General features: G+C 53.1%; 1 protein-coding gene across 1 annotated transcript in view; it reads left to right on the top strand.

Annotated features, from left to right (window-relative positions):
* LOC137560829 (phospholipid scramblase 1-like) overlaps positions 1 to 21,509 on the top strand; it is an 84,855-nt gene extending 63,346 nt beyond the window's left edge. Inside the window, exons 5-8 of the mRNA XM_068271965.1 lie at positions 1,481 to 1,701; positions 5,003 to 5,164; positions 20,158 to 20,319; positions 21,231 to 21,509. Of these exons, the coding sequence (XP_068128066.1) occupies positions 1,481 to 1,701; positions 5,003 to 5,164; positions 20,158 to 20,319; positions 21,231 to 21,290 (605 nt within the window). The 3' untranslated portion in view covers positions 21,291 to 21,509. The remainder of the gene's footprint in view (positions 1 to 1,480; positions 1,702 to 5,002; positions 5,165 to 20,157; positions 20,320 to 21,230) is intronic.
* Positions 21,510 to 22,265: the final 756 nt, after the last annotated feature.

Raw genomic sequence — 22,265 nt, 5'->3', positions numbered from 1 at the left:
GAGTGTCCTAGACTCCTAGTACAGTAAGAGTAACAAGTAGTAACAGTAAGTAACTAACTAATTACAATAATCAATCACTAATCAGAAGGAAATAGAGTGTGTGTAGTGTGTACTCAGACAGTGAGTGCACACACGCAGGAGCTAGTAGCCTATGAACAGTGACTGAGTGTCCTAGACTCCTAGTACAGTAAGAGTAACAAGTAGTAACAGTAAGTAACTAACTAATTACAATAATCAATCAGTAATCAGAAGGAAATAGAGTGTGTGTAGTGTGTACTCAGACAGTGAGTGCACACACGCAGGAGCTAGTAGCCTATGAACAGTGACTGAGTGTCCTAGACTCCTAGTACAGTAAGAGTAACAAGTAGTAACAGTAAGTAACTAACTAATTACAATAATCAATCAGTAATCAGAAGGAAATAGAGTGTGTGTAGTGTGTACTCTGACAGTGAGTGCACACACGCAGGAGCTAGTAGCCGATGAACAGTGACTGAGTGTCCTAGACTCCTAGTACAGTAAGAGTAACAAGTAGTAACAGTAAGTAACTAACTAATTACAATAATCAATCAGTTATCAGAAGGAAATAGAGTGTGTGTAGTGTGTACACAGACAGTGAGTGCACACACGCAGGAGCTAGTAGCCTTAGCCTATGAACAGTGACAGTGAGTGTCCTAGCCTAACTACAATACTAAATACAGAATCAATCAGTAGTAAAGGACAGCAGCAGAAATACTGGTATAGATGAGAGAAATATACTAACAGAGGACAGGAGAGAACAGCTGCCCACACAGGCAGGCCCTGAGGCCTAAAGCTGTGTAAGCCTGCAGCAGCTGTGTCTCTGTCTATGTAACACAAAAGCTACTAACTAAAATACAATGTCTATCTAACTAACAACAATATAGGTGTATATAGGAGGTGTATGTGAGCAAAAACGCTAGGTAAATGAACACAATAGAGCTCTTGCTAAGCCAAAGCACAAAGGAGCAACTCTCTCTCTATGCAAGTCTCAGGCAAGCACGGAGAAACCTAACATGGCGGCCGCTATTTATAGGGTAGGGGCTGGCCAGGGTCCCCCTCTGTGATTGGCTGCCGTCAGAGGGCCTGGGAGCCCTCTGATTGGCTCTAAGGACATCAATCTGGGCTATGACGCTATTCGAGCTCGGTACCGAGCTCGAATAGCGCCGTTTGCTCGAATAGCTCGAATAGTGAATGGGCTAAAGAAAATCCATATCCTTGTCAGCTTAGGTTCCCTTTGCTTACCCTCCTGTAAGGAAATAGTGGTCCCTGGATAGGAACACTACAGATAAGGCGTTCCAGGACTATCCTCTGCAGCAATCCTGTGGGTGGGATTACTGGCTTTACAACGCACATGACATCTATACCCTGGGAAGTATAATATCCATGCTTAGGGGTCAGATTGAAGAAACGATGATTGAGGAATACGTGCCGGTTGTATAATGTGTGTCGTCTTGCTCCGCAGCCATTACCGGGTTCGAGACCTGCAATCAGTACGAGTTGCGGAATATTATGGGGCAGCGGATCTTCACAGCGAAGGAGCGGAGCACGGTGTGTGCGCGTTGCTGCTGCGGCTCCCAGCGGCCCCTCACTCTGCATCTCTGCGACTACACCGGCCGGGAGGTCATCCACTTTGTGCGGCCTCTGAAGTGTAACAGCTGCTGCTTCCCCTGCTGCCTACAGGAGGTGAGACAATATGGCTGCTCTATTCCCTGACGGGTCACTGGACAGGACAGCAATCTGTGTGTGTGTGGTGTGACGAGCGAGCCAATCTGATGAGCATCCAACTCAGAGAGGCAGAGAGAGTGATCCGTCTGAAAGGCATCACCAGGGGGGTGCAGGCCGCCCTGGGTGTCACCTCAGAAGGGGTAACAGCTGTTGCTTCCCCTGCTGCCTACAGGAGGTGAGACAATATGGCTGCTCTATTCCCTGACGGGTCACCGGACAGGACAGCAATCTGTGTGTGTGGTGTGACGGGCGAGCCAATCTGATGACTGTCTAACACAGAGAGGCAGAGAGAGTGATCCGTCTGAAAGGCGTCACCAGGGGGGTGCTGGGGGTGCAGGCCGCCCCGGGTGTCACCTCAGTAAGGGTGACAGTAACGCAGGGCAGAAGTGACGTATGGAAGGAATGCGGACGAAGAGTAGAGATGAGGGGGCGGAGGAGTGCGCCAACTTCCTCCCTCCCTCCATCCTATGGCCCGCCCCCCTCCTTTGGGCAGAGTAGGGGGGCGCATAAGAGGGAGGAAGGGAGTCAGGCCCCTCCCCCAACATCAGGGTGGCTTACTGTATGTGTCTGGTGGAGGGGCTTACACAAAGCTCCCCCCTTACTGGTGTGGAATGTCCTATACAATACAAAGGGGCTCACTTGTCTGTTTCTGTGCACGTTTGTAAACTAAGAACTCAATCAATGGGCTGTTTCACACTTAATGTGTTTTTCGCGTGCAGAAACAACAATGACATCCTGCAGCAGTTCTGCTCATTTTATCAGTATTCTGTATCAATTATATTCGCTGCTGTGAAAAGACGCACATTTTTCCTGCATTCAAACACACATGGAGTGCAGAAAACTGAAAGACAAGTGTGACCCCTGAGGCCTCTTTCACACTGAATGCTGAAAAACTGAGGCCTTTTACAGGGACCCGAGCAGAGGACTGAAATGAAAATCTGCACTTACCTGGGGCATCCTCCAGCCCCCCCCATAGACCGGAAGGTCTCTCGCTGTCCTCCGGGGCCCCTCTGCGGTCCCGCTGGCAGCTACATTAAGCTGAGCACCTGGCTCCATCATCTGCGCGTCGCTGTAATCCTCCTGCGCATGTGCTGCCCGGCTGGGCACCTATCATGTGCGCGCCGCTGTAATCCTCCTGCGCGGCCCGGCTGGGCACCTGGCTCCATCATGTGCGCGTTGCTGTAATCCTCCTGCGCATGCGCGGCCCGGCTGAGCCCCCGGCTCCATCATGTACGCGTCGCTGTAATCCTCCTGCGCATGCGTGGCCCGGCTGGGCACCCGGCTCCATCATGTACGCGCCGCTGTAATCCTCCTGCGCATGCGTGGCCCGGCTGGGCACCCGGCTCCATCATGTGCGCGTCGCTGTAATCCTCCTGCGCGGCCCGGCTGAGCACCCGGCTCCATCATGTGCGCGTTGCTGTAATCCTCCTGCGCATGCGTGGCCCGGCTGGGCACCTGGCTCCATCATGTACGCGTCGCTGTAATCCTCCTGCGCATGCGTGGCCCGGCTGGGCACCTGGCTCCATCATGTGCGCGTCGCTGTAATCCTCCTGCGCGGCCCGGCTGGGCACCCGGCTCCATCATGTGCGCGTTGCTGTAATCCTCCTGCGCATGCGTGGCCCGGCTGGGCACCTGGCTCCATCATGTACGCGTCGCTGTAATCCTCCTGCGCATGCGTGGCCCGGCTGGGCACCTGGCTCCATCATGTACGCGTCGCTGTAATCCTCCTGCGCATGCGTGGCCCGGCTGAGCACCTGGCTCCATCATGTGCGTGTCGCTGTAATCCTCCTGCGCATGCGCGGCCCGGCTGAGCACCTGGCTCCATCATGTGCGTGTCGCTGTAATCCTCCTGCGCATGCGCGGCCCGGCTGAGCACCTGGCTCCATCATGTGCGTGTCGCTGTAATCCTCCTGCGTATGCGCGGTCCGGCTGGGCACCTGGCTCCATCATGTACGCGTCGCTGTAATCCTCCTGCGCATGCGCGGCCCGGCTGGGCACCTGGCTCCATCATGTGCGCGGCGCTGTAATCCTCCTGCGCATGCGCGGCCCGGCTGAGCACCTGGCTTCATCATGTGCGTGTCGCTGTAATCCTCCTGCGCATGCGCGGCCCGGCTGGGCACCTGGCTCCATCATGTACGCGTCGCTGCAATCCTCCTGCGCATGCGCGGCCCGGCTGGGCACCTAGCTCCATCATGTGCGTGTCGCTGTAATCCTCCTGCGCATGCGCGGCCCGGCTGGGCACCTGGCTCCATCATGTGTGTGTCGCTGTAATCCTCCTGCGCATGCGCGGCCCGGCTGGGCACCTGGCTCCATCATGTGTGTGTCGCTGTAATCCTCCTGCGCATGCGCGGCCCGGCTGGGCACCTAGCTCCATCATGTGCGTGTCGCTGTAATCCTCCTGCGCATGCACGGCCCGGCTGGGCACCTGGCTCCATCATGTACGCGTCGCTGTAATCCTCCTGCGCATGCACGGTTCAGTCTTTTGAGGACATCGCATGCACAGGAGGATTACGGCGATGCGCATGTGATCAAGCTGGGATCGTGGTGGGGCCGGGCATGCAAAGTTGTGGACGACTTCAGCCAAAGTCACTGCACTAACGGGGCCACGAATGGCCCATGGAGGGGACCCGGAGGACACCAAGGGACCTCGCGGGCTACAGGAGGCGGGAGGAAGCGCCAGGTAAAAGCAGATTTTCATTTTAAGGGTCTGCTCGGGGTCCCTTTAACTCACCAGGTGCTCCATTGCAGTGCATTGTGAAAAGGCTGTCAGTTAAATTCACGTGATGTGAACTGAGCCAAACATTAATATGATTGGTGTGTATGGTGGTGTGCGCTCTGTACCCGCCCCCCTGTGTCCTCCCTCTCCCCTCATGGGCAGGATCAGCGTGGAGGCTGTCTTACTGAGCTCTGATATGATTGGAGTGCGCTCTGTACCTGCCCCCTATGACCCCTCCTCCCCCTCCCTCCTGGGCGGGATAAGTGTGGAGGCGGCCTTAGTGAGCTCTGTTATGATTGGTGTATATTCTTTACCCGCCCCCTGTGACCCCTCCTCCCCCTCCCTCCTGGGCGGGATAAGTGTGGAGGCGGCCTTAGTGAGCTCTGTTATGATTGGTGTATATTCTGTACCCGCCCCCTGTGACCCCTCCTCCCCCTCCCTCCTGGGTGGGCTAAGTGTGGAGGCTGCCTTAGTGAGCTCTGTTATGATTGGTGTATATTCTGTACCCGCCCCCTGTGACCCTTCCTTTCTCATGTCACACAGCTGGAGGTCCAGAGCCCCCCGGGACACACCGTGGGGTACGTGGTTCAGACGTGGCACCCCTTTGTCCCCAAATACTCCCTCCTGACGGAGAGCCGGGAGCCGGTGCTGAAAGTGGTGGGGCCCTGCCTGATGTCCAGCTGCTGCGGAGATATCAACTTCCAGGTGAGCCCCCCAATGTTCATGTTATCTCTGTCCTCCTCTTCAGGGGAGATACCTGCCCAGCATTATCCAGGAAGAGCTAAGACAGTCCTACCTGCTGTTCTGCTTATTTCCTAACTGGAAATCCAGCTGCACCCGATCCACTGACACTCCGTCATTACTCACACACCAACCAGAGCAATGCTAAACCTCTCACTAAGGCCTGCTTCACATAAATGTGGCGTTATCTGCATCCTCCAGTCATAGGCCGGCCACGTTTCTGCATCCTCCAGTCATAGGCCGGCCACGTTTCTGCATCCTCCAGTCATAGGCTGGCCACGTTTCTGCATCCTCCAGTCATAGGCCCGCCACGTTTCTGCATCGTCCAGTCATAGAATGGCCACGTTTCTGCATCCTCCAGTCATAGGCCGGCCACGTTTCTGCATCCTACAGTCATAGGCCGGCCACGTTTCTGCATCCTCCAGTCATAGGCCGGCCACGTTTCTGCATCCTCCAGTCATAGGCTGGCCACGTTTCTGCATCCTCCAGTCATAGGCCCGCCACGTTTCTGCATCGTCCAGTCATAGAATGGCCACGTTTCTGCATCCTCCAGTCATAGGCCGGCCACGTTTCTGCATCCTACAGTCATAGGCCGGCCACGTTTCTGCATCCTCCAGTCATAGAATGGCCACGTTTCTGCATCCTCCTGTCATAGGCCGGCCACGTTTCTGCATCCTCCAGTCATAGAATGGCCACGTTTCTGCATCCTCCAGTCATAGACTGGCCACATTTCTGCATCCTCCAGTCATAGGCTGGCCACGTTTCTGCATCCTCCAGTCATAGGCTGGCCACGTTTCTGCATCCTCCAGCCATAGGCTGGCCACGGGTCTGCATCCTCCAGTCAAAGGCTGGCCACGTTTCTGCATCCTCCAGCCATAGGCCGGCCACATTTCTGCATCTTCCAGTCATAGGCCAGCCATGTTTCTGCATCCTCCAGTCATAGGCCGGCCACGTTTCTGCATCCTCCAGCCATAGGCCAGCCATGTTTCTGCATCCTCCAGTCATACACCAGGCATGTTTCTGCATCCTCCAGTCATAGGCCGGCCACATTTCTGCATCCTCCAGTCATAGGCCGGCCACGTTTCTGCATCCTCCAGTCATAGGCTGGCCACGTTTCTGCATCCTCCAGTCATAGGTCGGCCACGTTTCTGCATCCTCCAGTCATAGAATGGCCACGTTTCTGCATCCTCCAGTCATAGACTGGCCACGTTTCTGCATCCTCCAGTCATAGGCTGGCCACGTTTCTGCATCCTCCAGTCATAGGCTGGCCACGTTTCTGCATCCTCCAGCCATAGGCTGGCCACGGGTCTGCATCCTCCAGTCAAAGGCTGGCCACGTTTCTGCATCCTCCAACCATAAGCCGGCCTCATTTCTGCATCTTCTAGTCATAGGCCGGCCACATTTCTGCATCCTCCAGTCATAGACCAGGCATGTTTCTGCATCCTCCAGCCATAGGCCAGCCACGTTTCTGCATCCTCCAGCCATAGGCCAGCCATGTTTCTGCATCCTCCAGTCATAGACCAGGCATGTTTCTGCATCCTCCAGCCATAGGCCAGCCACGTTTCTGCATCCTCCAGCCATAGGCCAGGCATGTTTCTGCATCCTCCAGTCATAGGCCAGGCATGTTTCTGCATCCTCCAGTCATAGGCCAGGCATGTTTCTGCATCCTCCAGTCATAGGCCAGCCATGTTTCTGCATCCTCCAGTCATAGGCCGGCCATATTTCTGCATCCTCCAGCCATAGGCCAGCCACGTTTCTGCATCCTCCAGTCATAGGCCAGCCATGTTTCTGCATCCTCCAGTCATAGGCCAGCCACGTTTCTGTATCCTCCAGCCATAGGCCAGCCACGTTTCTGCATCCTCCAGCCATGGGCCAGGCATGTTTCTTCATCCTCCAGTCATAGGCCGACCATGTTTCTGCATCCTCCAGTCATAGGCCGGCCATGTTTCTGCGTCCTCCAGTCATAGGCTGGCCACGTTTCTGCATCCTCCAGTCATAGGCTGGCCACGTTTCTACATCCTCCAGCCATAGGCTGACCACGGGTCTGCATCCTCCAGTCAAAGGCTGGCCACGTTTCTGCATCCTCCAGTCATAGGCCGGCCACATTTCTGCATCCTCCAGTCATAGGCCGACCATGTTTATGCATCCTCCAGTCATAGGCCAGGCATGTTTCTGCATCCTCTAGCCATAGGCCAGCCAAGTTTCTGCATCCTCCAGTCATAGGCCAGGCATGTTTCTGCATCCTCCAGTCATAGGCCAGGCATGTTTCTGCATCCTCCAGTCATAGGCCGGCCATGTTTCTGCATCCTCCAGCCATAGGCCAGCCACGTTTCTGCATCCTCCAGCCATAGGCCAGGCATGTTTCTGCATCCTCCAGTCATAGGCCAGGCATGTTTCTGCATCCTCCAGTCATAGAATGGCCATGTTTCTGCATCCTCCAGTCATAGGCCGGCCACGTTTCTGCATCCTCCAGCCATAGGCCAGGCATGTTTCTGCATCCTCCAGTCATAGAATGGCCACATTTCTGCATCCTCCAGTCATAGGCCGGCCATGTTTCTGCATCCTCCAGTCATAAGCTGGCCACGTTTCTGAATCCTCCAGCCATAGGCTGGCCATGTTTCTGCATCCTCCATTCATAGGCCGGCCATGTTTCTGCATCCTCCAGCCATAGGCCAGCCACGTTTCTGCATCCTCCAGTCATAGGCCGGCCACGTTTCTGCATCCTCCAGTCATAGGCCGGCCACGTTTCTGCATCCTCCAGTCATAGGCTGGCCACGTTTCTGCATCCTCCAGTCATAGGCCGGCTACGTTTCTGCATCCTCCAGTCATAGAATGGCCACGTTTCTGCATCCTCCAGTCATAGGTCGGCCACGTTTCTGCATCCTCCAGTCATAGAATGGCCACGTTTCTGCATCCTCCAGTCATAGGCCGACCATGTTTATGCATCCTCCAGTCATAGGCCAGGCATGTTTCTGCATCCTCTAGCCATAGGCCAGCCACGTTTCTGCATCCTCCAGTCATAGGCCAGGCATGTTTCTGCATCCTCCAGTCATAGGCCAGGCATGTTTCTGCATCCTCCAGTCATAGGCCGGCCATGTTTCTGCATCCTCCAGCCATAGGCCAGGCATGTTTCTGCATCCTCCAGTCATAGAATGGCCACATTTCTGTATCCTCCAGTCATAGGCCAGCCACGTTTCTGCATCCTCCAGTCATAGAATGGCCATGTTTCTGCATCCTCCAGTCATAGGCCGGCCACGTTTCTGCATCCTCCAGCCATAGGCCAGGCATGTTTCTGCATCCTCCAGTCATAGAATGGCCACATTTCTGTATCCTCCAGTCATAGGCCAGCCACGTTTCTGCATCCTCCAGTCATAGAATGGCCATGTTTCTGCATCCTCCAGTCATAGGCCGGCCACGTTTCTGCATCCTCCAGCCATAGGCCAGGCATGTTTCTGCATCCTCCAGTCATAGAATGGCCACATTTCTGTATCCTCCAGTCATAGGCCAGCCACGTTTCTGCATCCTCCAGTCATAGAATGGCCATGTTTCTGCATCCTCCAGTCATAGGCCGGCCACGTTTCTGCATCCTCCAGCCATAGGCCAGGCATGTTTCTGCATCCTCCAGTCATAGAATGGCCACATTTCTGCATCCTCCAGTCATAGGCCGGCCATGTTTCTGCATCCTCCAGTCATAAGCTGGCCACGTTTCTGAATCCTCCAGCCATAGGCTGGCCATGTTTCTGCATCCTCCATTCATAGGCCGGCCATGTTTCTGCATCCTCCAGCCATAGGCCAGCCACGTTTCTGCATCCTCCAGTCATAGGCCGGCCACGTTTCTGCATCCTCCAGTCATAGGCCGGCCACGTTTCTGCATCCTCCAGTCATAGGCTGGCCACGTTTCTGCATCCTCCAGTCATAGGCCGGCTACGTTTCTGCATCCTCCAGTCATAGAATGGCCACGTTTCTGCATCCTCCAGTCATAGGTCGGCCACGTTTCTGCATCCTCCAGTCATAGAATGGCCACGTTTCTGCATCCTCCAGTCATAGACTGGCCACGTTTCTGCATCCTCCAGTCATAGGCTGGCCACGTTTCTGCATCCTCCAGTCATAGGCTGGCCACGTTTCTGCATCCTCCAGCCATAGGCTGGCCACGGGTCTGCATCCTCCAGTCAAAGGCTGGCCACGTTTCTGCATCCTCCAACCATAGGCCGGCCTCATTTCTGCATCTTCCAGTCATAGGCCGGCCACATTTCTGCATCTTCCAGTCATAGGCCAGCCATGTTTCTGCATCCTCCAGTCATAGACCAGGCATGTTTCTGCATCCTCCAGCCATAGGCCAGCCACGTTTCTGCATCCTCCAGTCATAGACCAGGCATGTTTCTGCATCCTCCAGCCATAGGCCAGCCACGTTTCTGCATCCTCCAGCCATAGGCCAGCCATGTTTCTGCATCCTCCAGTCATAGACCAGGCATGTTTCTGCATCCTCCAGCCATAGGCCAGCCACGTTTCTGCATCCTCCAGCCATAGGCCAGGCATGTTTCTGCATCCTCCAGTCATAGGCCAGGCATGTTTCTGCATCCTCCAGTCATAGGCCAGGCATGTTTCTGCATCCTCCAGTCATAGGCCAGCCATGTTTCTGCATCCTCCAGTCATAGGCCGGCCACATTTCTGCATCCTCCAGCCATAGGCCAGCCACGTTTCTGTATCCTCCAGCCATAGGCCAGCCACGTTTCTGCATCCTCCAGCCATGGGCCAGGCATGTTTCTGCATCCTCCAGTCATAGGCCGACCATGTTTCTGCATCCTCCAGTCATAGGCCGGCCATGTTTCTGCGTCCTCCAGTCATAGGCTGGCCACGTTTCTGCATCCTCCAGTCATAGGCTGGCCACGTTTCTACATCCTCCAGCCATAGGCTGGCCACGGGTCTGCATCCTCCAGTCAAAGGCTGGCCACGTTTCTGCATCCTCCAGTCATAGGCCGGCCATGTTTCTGCATCCTCCAGTCATAGGCCGACCATGTTTCTGCATCCTCCAGTCATAGGCCGGCCATGTTTCTGCGTCCTCCAGTCATAGGCTGGCCACGTTTCTGCATCCTCCAGTCATAGGCCGGCCATGTTTCTGCATCCTCCAGTCATAGGCCGACCATGTTTCTGCATCCTCCAGTCATAGGCCGGCCATGTTTCTGCGTCCTCCAGTCATAGGCTGGCCACGTTTCTGCATCCTCCAGTCATAGGCTGGCCACGTTTCTACATCCTCCAGCCATAGGCTGGCCACGGGTCTGCATCCTCCAGTCAAAGGCTGGCCACGTTTCTGCATCCTCCAGTCATAGGCCGGCCACATTTCTGCATCCTCCAGTCATAGGCCGACCATGTTTATGCATCCTCCAGTCATAGGCCAGGCATGTTTCTGCATCCTCTAGCCATAGGCCAGCCACGTTTCTGCATCCTCCAGTCATAGGCCAGGCATGTTTCTGCATCCTCCAGTCATAGGCCAGGCATGTTTCTGCATCCTCCAGTCATAGGCCGGCCATGTTTCTGCATCCTCCAGCCATAGGCCAGGCATGTTTCTGCATCCTCCAGTCATAGAATGGCCACATTTCTGTATCCTCCAGTCATAGGCCAGCCACGTTTCTGCATCCTCCAGTCATAGAATGGCCATGTTTCTGCATCCTCCAGTCATAGGCCGGCCACGTTTCTGCATCCTCCAGCCATAGGCCAGGCATGTTTCTGCATCCTCCAGTCATAGAATGGCCACATTTCTGTATCCTCCAGTCATAGGCCAGCCACGTTTCTGCATCCTCCAGTCATAGAATGGCCATGTTTCTGCATCCTCCAGTCATAGGCCGGCCACGTTTCTGCATCCTCCAGCCATAGGCCAGGCATGTTTCTGCATCCTCCAGTCATAGAATGGCCACATTTCTGCATCCTCCAGTCATAGGCCGGCCATGTTTCTGCATCCTCCAGTCATAAGCTGGCCACGTTTCTGAATCCTCCAGCCATAGGCTGGCCATGTTTCTGCATCCTCCATTCATAGGCCGGCCATGTTTCTGCATCCTCCAGCCATAGGCCAGCCACGTTTCTGCATCCTCCAGTCATAGGCCGGCCACGTTTCTGCATCCTCCAGTCATAGGCCGGCCACGTTTCTGCATCCTCCAGTCATAGGCTGGCCACGTTTCTGCATCCTCCAGTCATAGGCCGGCTACGTTTCTGCATCCTCCAGTCATAGAATGGCCACGTTTCTGCATCCTCCAGTCATAGGTCGGCCACGTTTCTGCATCCTCCAGTCATAGAATGGCCACGTTTCTGCATCCTCCAGTCATAGACTGGCCACGTTTCTGCATCCTCCAGTCATAGGCTGGCCACGTTTCTGCATCCTCCAGTCATAGGCTGGCCACGTTTCTGCATCCTCCAGCCATAGGCTGGCCACGGGTCTGCATCCTCCAGTCAAAGGCTGGCCACGTTTCTGCATCCTCCAACCATAGGCCGGCCTCATTTCTGCATCTTCCAGTCATAGGCCGGCCACATTTCTGCATCTTCCAGTCATAGGCCAGCCATGTTTCTGCATCCTCCAGTCATAGACCAGGCATGTTTCTGCATCCTCCAGCCATAGGCCAGCCACGTTTCTGCATCCTCCAGTCATAGACCAGGCATGTTTCTGCATCCTCCAGCCATAGGCCAGCCACGTTTCTGCATCCTCCAGCCATAGGCCAGCCATGTTTCTGCATCCTCCAGTCATAGACCAGGCATGTTTCTGCATCCTCCAGCCATAGGCCAGCCACGTTTCTGCATCCTCCAGCCATAGGCCAGGCATGTTTCTGCATCCTCCAGTCATAGGCCAGGCATGTTTCTGCATCCTCCAGTCATAGGCCAGGCATGTTTCTGCATCCTCCAGTCATAGGCCAGCCATGTTTCTGCATCCTCCAGTCATAGGCCGGCCACATTTCTGCATCCTCCAGCCATAGGCCAGCCACGTTTCTGTATCCTCCAGCCATAGGCCAGCCACGTTTCTGCATCCTCCAGCCATGGGCCAGGCATGTTTCTGCATCCTCCAGTCATAGGCCGACCATGTTTCTGCATCCTCCAGTCATAGGCCGGCCATGTTTCTGCGTCCTCCAGTCATAGGCTGGCCACGTTTCTGCATCCTCCAGTCATAGGCTGGCCACGTTTCTACATCCTCCAGCCATAGGCTGGCCACGGGTCTGCATCCTCCAGTCAAAGGCTGGCCACGTTTCTGCATCCTCCAGTCATAGGCCGGCCATGTTTCTGCATCCTCCAGTCATAGGCCGACCATGTTTCTGCATCCTCCAGTCATAGGCCGGCCATGTTTCTGCGTCCTCCAGTCATAGGCTGGCCACGTTTCTGCATCCTCCAGTCATAGGCCGGCCATGTTTCTGCATCCTCCAGTCATAGGCCGACCATGTTTCTGCATCCTCCAGTCATAGGCCGGCCATGTTTCTGCGTCCTCCAGTCATAGGCTGGCCACGTTTCTGCATCCTCCAGTCATAGGCTGGCCACGTTTCTACATCCTCCAGCCATAGGCTGGCCACGGGTCTGCATCCTCCAGTCAAAGGCTGGCCACGTTTCTGCATCCTCCAGTCATAGGCCGGCCACATTTCTGCATCCTCCAGTCATAGGCCGACCATGTTTATGCATCCTCCAGTCATAGGCCAGGCATGTTTCTGCATCCTCTAGCCATAGGCCAGCCACGTTTCTGCATCCTCCAGTCATAGGCCAGGCATGTTTCTGCATCCTCCAGTCATAGGCCAGGCATGTTTCTGCATCCTCCAGTCATAGGCCGGCCATGTTTCTGCATCCTCCAGCCATAGGCCAGGCATGTTTCTGCATCCTCCAGTCATAGAATGGCCACATTTCTGTATCCTCCAGTCATAGGCCAGCCACGTTTCTGCATCCTCCAGTCATAGAATGGCCATGTTTCTGCATCCTCCAGTCATAGGCCGGCCACGTTTCTGCATCCTCCAGCCATAGGCCAGGCATGTTTCTGCATCCTCCAGTCATAGAATGGCCACATTTCTGTATCCTCCAGTCATAGGCCAGCCACGTTTCTGCATCCTCCAGTCATAGAATGGCCATGTTTCTGCATCCTCCAGTCATAGGCCGGCCACGTTTCTGCATCCTCCAGCCATAGGCCAGGCATGTTTCTGCATCCTCCAGTCATAGAATGGCCACATTTCTGCATCCTCCAGTCATAGGCCGGCCATGTTTCTGCATCCTCCAGTCATAAGCTGGCCACGTTTCTGAATCCTCCAGCCATAGGCTGGCCATGTTTCTGCATCCTCCATTCATAGGCCGGCCATGTTTCTGCATCCTCCAGCCATAGGCCAGCCACGTTTCTGCATCCTCCAGTCATAGGCCGGCCACGTTTCTGCATCCTCCAGTCATAGGCCGGCCACGTTTCTGCATCCTCCAGTCATAGGCTGGCCACGTTTCTGCATCCTCCAGTCATAGGCCGGCTACGTTTCTGCATCCTCCAGTCATAGAATGGCCACGTTTCTGCATCCTCCAGTCATAGGTCGGCCACGTTTCTGCATCCTCCAGTCATAGAATGGCCACGTTTCTGCATCCTCCAGTCATAGACTGGCCACGTTTCTGCATCCTCCAGTCATAGGCTGGCCACGTTTCTGCATCCTCCAGTCATAGGCTGGCCACGTTTCTGCATCCTCCAGCCATAGGCTGGCCACGGGTCTGCATCCTCCAGTCAAAGGCTGGCCACGTTTCTGCATCCTCCAACCATAGGCCGGCCTCATTTCTGCATCTTCCAGTCATAGGCCGGCCACATTTCTGCATCTTCCAGTCATAGGCCAGCCATGTTTCTGCATCCTCCAGTCATAGACCAGGCATGTTTCTGCATCCTCCAGCCATAGGCCAGCCACGTTTCTGCATCCTCCAGTCATAGACCAGGCATGTTTCTGCATCCTCCAGCCATAGGCCAGCCACGTTTCTGCATCCTCCAGCCATAGGCCAGCCATGTTTCTGCATCCTCCAGTCATAGACCAGGCATGTTTCTGCATCCTCCAGCCATAGGCCAGCCACGTTTCTGCATCCTCCAGCCATAGGCCAGGCATGTTTCTGCATCCTCCAGTCATAGGCCAGGCATGTTTCTGCATCCTCCAGTCATAGGCCAGGCATGTTTCTGCATCCTCCAGTCATAGGCCAGCCATGTTTCTGCATCCTCCAGTCATAGGCCGGCCACATTTCTGCATCCTCCAGCCATAGGCCAGCCACGTTTCTGTATCCTCCAGCCATAGGCCAGCCACGTTTCTGCATCCTCCAGCCATGGGCCAGGCATGTTTCTGCATCCTCCAGTCATAGGCCGACCATGTTTCTGCATCCTCCAGTCATAGGCCGGCCATGTTTCTGCGTCCTCCAGTCATAGGCTGGCCACGTTTCTGCATCCTCCAGTCATAGGCTGGCCACGTTTCTACATCCTCCAGCCATAGGCTGGCCACGGGTCTGCATCCTCCAGTCAAAGGCTGGCCACGTTTCTGCATCCTCCAGTCATAGGCCGGCCATGTTTCTGCATCCTCCAGTCATAGGCCGACCATGTTTCTGCATCCTCCAGTCATAGGCCGGCCATGTTTCTGCGTCCTCCAGTCATAGGCTGGCCACGTTTCTGCATCCTCCAGTCATAGGCCGGCCATGTTTCTGCATCCTCCAGTCATAGGCCGACCATGTTTCTGCATCCTCCAGTCATAGGCCGGCCATGTTTCTGCGTCCTCCAGTCATAGGCTGGCCACGTTTCTGCATCCTCCAGTCATAGGCTGGCCACGTTTCTACATCCTCCAGCCATAGGCTGGCCACGGGTCTGCATCCTCCAGTCAAAGGCTGGCCACGTTTCTGCATCCTCCAGTCATAGGCCGGCCACATTTCTGCATCCTCCAGTCATAGGCCGACCATGTTTATGCATCCTCCAGTCATAGGCCAGGCATGTTTCTGCATCCTCTAGCCATAGGCCAGCCACGTTTCTGCATCCTCCAGTCATAGGCCAGGCATGTTTCTGCATCCTCCAGTCATAGGCCAGGCATGTTTCTGCATCCTCTAGTCATAGGCCGGCCATGTTTCTGCATCCTCCAGCCATAGGCCAGGCATGTTTCTGCATCCTCCAGTCATAGAATGGCCACATTTCTGTATCCTCCAGTCATAGGCCAGCCACGTTTCTGCATCCTCCAGTCATAGAATGGCCATGTTTCTGCATCCTCCAGTCATAGGCCGGCCACGTTTCTGCATCCTCCAGCCATAGGCCAGGCATGTTTCTGCATCCTCCAGTCATAGAATGGCCACATTTCTGTATCCTCCAGTCATAGGCCAGCCACGTTTCTGCATCCTCCAGTCATAGAATGGCCATGTTTCTGCATCCTCCAGTCATAGGCCGGCCACGTTTCTGCATCCTCCAGCCATAGGCCAGGCATGTTTCTGCATCCTCCAGTCATAGAATGGCCACATTTCTGCATCCTCCAGTCATAGGCCGGCCATGTTTCTGCATCCTCCAGTCATAAGCTGGCCACGTTTCTGAATCCTCCAGCCATAGGCTGGCCATGTTTCTGCATCCTCCATTCATAGGCCGGCCATGTTTCTGCATCCTCCAGCCATAGGCCAGCCACGTTTCTGCATCCTCCATTCATAGGCCGGCCATGTTTCTGCATCCTTCAGTCATAGACTGGCCACGTTTCTGCATCCTCCAGTCATAGGCCGGCCACGTTTCTGCATCCTCCAGTCATAGGCCGGCCAATTTGTGTTCAATTTGAATGCAAGGAGAAATTATTTGCATCTCACTCACTATCCCTAATATTTATATACTCTTTACACATTTACTGCTTGTACAAGGGGGCCCACACTCACCCTGGAGAGATTTAGGGCTTCATTCACTAACCGGTGCTAAGCCGGTCAGCACGGCCAAAGAGTTTGTGGGCGCAAAGTAGGACGCAAGGTACTTTGCACCTGCCTGTTTGCGCGCAGCGCCGAAAACATAGGGCACCCAGTAGGATGTTTTAGGCGCACCTAATGCCACTTTTTAGACGCATCCAGTGTGACTTTATCGTCATACCGCACAACGTTTTCGCCGCACCTCGCTGCGTGTGAACAGTACTATTTTGTGCGCACTAACGATTGCACAACACTTAACGCTCGAAAACCTGCTTAGTGCTATGGTGCTAATGGTAAGCGCTGGTTAGTGAATCAAGGTCTAAGTGTAAGAAGTGGCCACAAACCCTCATTTACTTCTGCACAGGGCATGGGCTAATGTTAATCTGGACCTTGGTGTATTTTAGTCCTTGAACTCCTTTCCCCTCTGCAGATAGGAACACTCTCAGCCACAGAATGCAGAAAACACTATTACAATAAATCAGATATACAGGTGAATCTTTCTCTCAGTAGTGACTGTTGCACGCTCTGCCCATCTCGTAGCTTGTTTACATCCCCCCTCCCCCTGCAGGCGCTGGCATGTACGCAGCGCATGCAGGAATGTGGCCGGCCCTCCTCGCCGGTGTATTCCGCATTCCTCCAGACACACATGTCATCAGTGATCAGCCACGGCCGGATTCTGGCTGCTGAGTCACACTGTAGCTGGTCCTGAATGCTCATATGTTTGTGATGAGTGTAAATCAGATCCCGTATGTGCCCCCTTCTAGGGTGAGGTGCATGGCCCCGCCCCTCATAGGGTCACCCGCCAAATGACCCGCCCTGTAACAGTGGAAATATCGGTATATTGGAGCTGGAGAGCCAGAACTACTGACTCTGTGGTAGAAATCGTGATAAGTGATGCAAGTAAGTCAATGTATTAAGGCAGCGTGTCCCACCAAACAGCATAAATAGACAGCATATCCCACCAAACAACATAACTAGGCAGCATATCCCCCCAAAACATATAAATAGACAGCATATCCCACCAAACAACATAACTAGGCACCATTCTCCCTACCTCCCAGTCCCGCTGCCTGGGTGTCACCTTGGACTCTGACCTCTCCTTCATCCCACACATCCAAAACATCACAAGAGCCTGTAATTTCCACCTCCGTAATATCTCCAAGATCCGCCCATTCTTAACCCCGGACACGACCAAACTGCTCATCCATGCCCTCATCATCTCCCGCCTTGATTACTGTAACTCACTCCTTTCTGGCCTCCCCCTGAAACGCACTGCCCCCCTTCAATCAGTGATGAACGCGGCTGCAAGACTCATCCATTCTTCGCACCGCTCTGCATCCACATCTCCCCTTTGTGAATCCCTGCACTGGCTCCCTATCCGTCTCAGGATAAGTTTCAAGATTCTATGCCTGGCGTATAAATCTGTGCACAAAACATGCCCTACCTACATCTCGGAGCTTGTTCACAAGTATACACCAGGTCGCCCCCTCCGTTCCTCCAACGACCTTCGCCTCACCACCCCGCGCATTTCACACTCCCATGCCCGCCTGCAGGATTTCTCAAGAGCTGCCCCCACCCTCTGGAATGCCCTTCCACCACCCGTCAGACTTGCTGCCTCTTTCAACACATTCAAGCAAGCCCTCAAAACCCACCTCTTTATGATGGCCTACCCACCTCCTACCACACAGTAACTCTCTAAGGAATATTTAACAGCCCCCCCTAGTGTTTCCACCCCTCTCTTTAGATTGTAAGCCTCTGGCAGGGTCCTCCACTCCCTAGTGTAATCTACAGGCTCATGTGCTCCTGTCCTATGACAGCCTGTACTTGTATTACTGGGCCTACCTAACCAGCCCATATTGCATGATCATGTATTTTGTACAATTTGTATGTATAACTTTGTTCTATGTGTATAACCCTATGTCTGTCATCCTTGTATCATTGTATATATTTATTGTCCAGCGCTGCGTAATATGTTGGCGCTTTATAAATACAATAAATAATAATAATAATAATATCCCACCAAACAACAAAACTAGGCAGCATATCCCACCAAACAACATAACTAGGCAGCATATCCCCCCAAAACATATAAATAGACAGCATATCCCACCAAACAACATAACTAGGCAGCATATCCCCCAAAACATATAAATACACAGCATATCCCACCAAACAACATAACTAGGCAACATATCCCACCAAACAACATAACTAGGCAGCATATCCCACCAAACAACATAACTAGGCAGCATATGCCACCAAACAACATAACTAGGCAGCATATCCCACCAAACAACATAAATATGCAACATATCCTACCAGACAACATAGAAAGGCAGCATATCCCACTAAACAACATAACTAGGCAGCATATCCCACCAAACAACATAACTAGGCAGCATATCCCACCAAACAACATAACTAGGCAGCATATCCCACCAAACAACATAACTAGGCAGCATATCCCACTAAACAACATAACTAGGCAGTATATATCACCAAACAACATAAATATGCAACATATCTCACCAAACAACATAGAAAGGCAGCATATCCCACCAAACAACATGACTAAACAGCACATCCCACCAAATAACATAACTAGGCAGCATATCCCACCAAACAAAATAACTAGGCAGCATATCCCACCAAACAACATAACTAAACAGCACATCCCACCAAACAACATAACTAAACAGCACATCCCACCACATAACATAACTAAACAGCACATCCCACCAAATAACATAACTAAACAGCATATCCCACCACATAAAATAACTAGGCAGCATATCCCACCACATAAAATAACTAGGCAGCATATCCCACCAAACAACATAACTAGGCAGCATATCCCACTAAACAACATAACTAGGCAGCATATGCCACCAAACAACATAAATATGCAACATATCCTACCAGACAACATAGAAAGGCAGCATATCCCACCAAACAACATAACTAGGCAGCATATCCCACTAAACAACATAACTAGGCAGTATATATCACCAAACAACATAAATATGCAACATATCCTACCAGACAACATAGAAAGGCAGCATATCCCACCAAACAACATAACTAGGCAGCATATCCCACTAAACAACATAACTAGGCAGTATATATCACCAAACAACATAAATATGCAACATATCCTACCAGACAACATAGAAAGGCAGCATATCCCACCAAACAACATAAATATGCAACATATCCTACCAGACAACATAGAAAGGCAGCATATCCCACCAAACAACATAACTAGGCAGCATATCCCACCAAACAGCATAACTAGGCAGCATATCCCACTAAACAACATAACTAGGCAGCATATCCCACCAAACAACATAACTAGGCAGCATATCCCACTAAACAACATAACTAGGCAGTATATATCACCAAACAACATAAATATGCAACATATCTCACCAAACAACATAGAAAGGCAGCATATCCCACCAAACAACATGACTAAACAGCACATCCCACCAAATAACATAACTAGGCAGCATATCCCACCAAACAAAATAACTAGGCAGCATATCCCACCAAACAACATAACTAAACAGCACATCCCACCAAATAACATAACTAAACAGCATATCCCACCACATAAAATAACTAGGCAGCATATCCCACCAAACAACATAACTAGGCAGCATATTCCACCAGACAGCATAAAGTAGGCATATCCCACCAAATGACATAAATTGGCAGCATATCCCAGCATATTCCACAACACAACTCATACTTCCCACTCTTTCCTCCTCTCTTTTCTTTCTGTCTCACCTTTCTTTACCAACCCCCCCCCCCCCCCCCCCCATTTTCATCACATCTCTTCTCTCCTTGGTCTGTCCTGTATCCCTCATTACTTTCCCTCCATCCTCTCATCCCTCACTACCCTCCTCTCCTTCCTTCCTTTTTTTCTATCTTCTCCCTCCTTACCCTCCCCCCCTCCTTACCCTCCCCCCCCCCCATCTCCCCTTCTTACCCTCTCCCCCACCACTCCCCCCACCTTCTCTCCTCCACCTCCTATCGCCCCGCAGTCTGTGCTCACTGTCGCCCTCTGTCTGTCCCAGGTGAAGCCGCTGTGTGAGTCGCGCAGTGTGGGCCGGATCAGCAAGCAGTGGACCGGACTAGCTAAGGAAATCTTCACAGATGCCGACAACTTTGGGATCCAGTTCCCCAAAGATCTGGATGTGAAGATGAAAGCAGTGTTAATAGGCGCCTGTTTCCTGCTGGTGAGTCCCCCTCAGTGCCAGAGCTCCCCCTGCAGGCTGGGCATAGCACAGCTCTGATCATATTATTAGTATTATTATTTATATGGCACCAACATCTTCTGTAGTACTGTACATAGTATACAACCAACAGTGGGGAGCATAGATGCATGAGATGTTCAGAGTTCTGTATAATCAGGACATCCAGCAATACAAACACAGCCATAGCTGATATGTGGACATCACCAGTACTGGTACATGTTCAGATAATACATTACAGCAGAATAAGAAACAATAGGAGGAGGTCCCTGCCCTTGCCAGCTTACAGTCTAGAGGGTGGTGGGGTGGAAACACTAGTGAAGAAAACACAGGGAAGGGGACAGTGAACTTCCAATGCTACCTATGGAAAATTATAGGCTTGTCTGAGCAGGTGTGTTTGAAGGTTTCCAGACTCGGGATGGCGAACCAGCTGAGGTAGAGAGTTCCAAAGGAAAGGGACAGCCCGTGAGAAGTCTTGGATGCGAGCGTGAGAGGAGGTGACCAGGCTAGAGGACAAAAGGGTCTCCTATGAGGAACAGAAGGTCTGGGCGGGGAGGTATCTGGAGATGAATGAAGACATGTATGGAGGTGACAGTTTGTATAGAGTCTTGTATGAAAGTGTTACGAGTTTACACTGGATCCTTCAGGTAACAGGTGGGGAACGGAGAAATTGGCAGACAAGTCCCTCAGCACCCAGCAAACACCGCAGCATTATCAAATCTGGGTGGAGTCATTCTCAGCGAAAGAAGCACTGTGTAGTGATAATTCTCTCCCTCCTCCATGCCTGGATGTATTGTCTGGATGTGCTGTGTATTCTTTTCATCACTCTGCAGCACGCTGATGACATCATACTGATAATTCATAGAGTCATCCCTTGTCCATCTCTTTGTTTGCAGGATTACGCCTTTTTCGAGAGAACGAGAAACAAGCCCGAGCGCAGCACCGTGATTGGCTGATGGACCCCGCCATAGCGTTCCCCGTCACATGATCCAGTTTACACCCCAATACTGTATCTCCACCTCTTCTGTTCCCAGCAGTCATCATTACCTGCCCCTCCCCCCTCATTACCCCCCACCCCTCCCCAACATATCCCCCGAAGTTTACAGCGGTCATTTTGTACAGATGTATCTATTCTAGACTTTTATGTGTTTGAAATAAATATACACTTGTGTGGAGCTGCTGTTATTAATCCTATAGTGAAATAATACATAGAAGAGGGGGTAGCAGGCGCATGCGGAGGGGGGGTAGCAGGCGCATGCGGAGAGGGGGTAGCAGGCGCATGCGGAGGGGGGGTAGCAGGCGCATGCGGAGAGGGGGTAGCAGGCGCATGCGGAGGGGGGGTAGCATGCGGAGAGGGGGTAGCAGGCGCATGCGGAGGGGGGGTAGCATGCGGAGAGGGGGTAGCATGCAGAGAGGGGGTAGCAGGCGCATGCGGAGAGGGGGCAGCAGGCGCATGCAGAGAGGGGGTAGTAGGCGCATGCAGAGAGGGGGTAGCAGGCGCATGCGGAGAGGGGGCAGCAGGCGCATGCAGAGAGGGGGTAGTAGGCGCATGCAGAGACGGGGTAGCAGGCGCATGCAGAGAGGGGGTAGCAGGCGCATGCGGAGAGGGGGTAGCATGCGGAGAGGGGGTAGCAGGCGCATGCGGAGAGGGGGTAGCAGGCGCATGCGGAGAGGGGGTAGCAGGCGCATGCGGAGAGGGGGTAGCAGGCGCATGCGGAGAGGGGGTAGCAGGCGCATGCGGAGAGGTTGTCAACGACGCGCGCTGCAGGGCTATGCTTGCATAGTAGTGCTCAACCTAACATGACTTACGGGGGGGGCAGAGGAGAGCGGGGGTATGAGGACTCCTGCACATACATACTGTACCCGCTCCCTCCGTTTGTACAAAGCAAGTTGCCTCGGGTATCCTTTAATGGTAAAATGTTTTCTGGACT

This window comes from Hyperolius riggenbachi, chromosome 3 (genome assembly GCF_040937935.1).
Source record: "Hyperolius riggenbachi isolate aHypRig1 chromosome 3, aHypRig1.pri, whole genome shotgun sequence".
NCBI lineage: Eukaryota > Metazoa > Chordata > Amphibia > Anura > Hyperoliidae > Hyperolius > Hyperolius riggenbachi.
The sequence above is the reverse complement of the archived record's forward strand: the minus strand, read 5'-3'. Positions and strand labels throughout refer to the sequence as shown.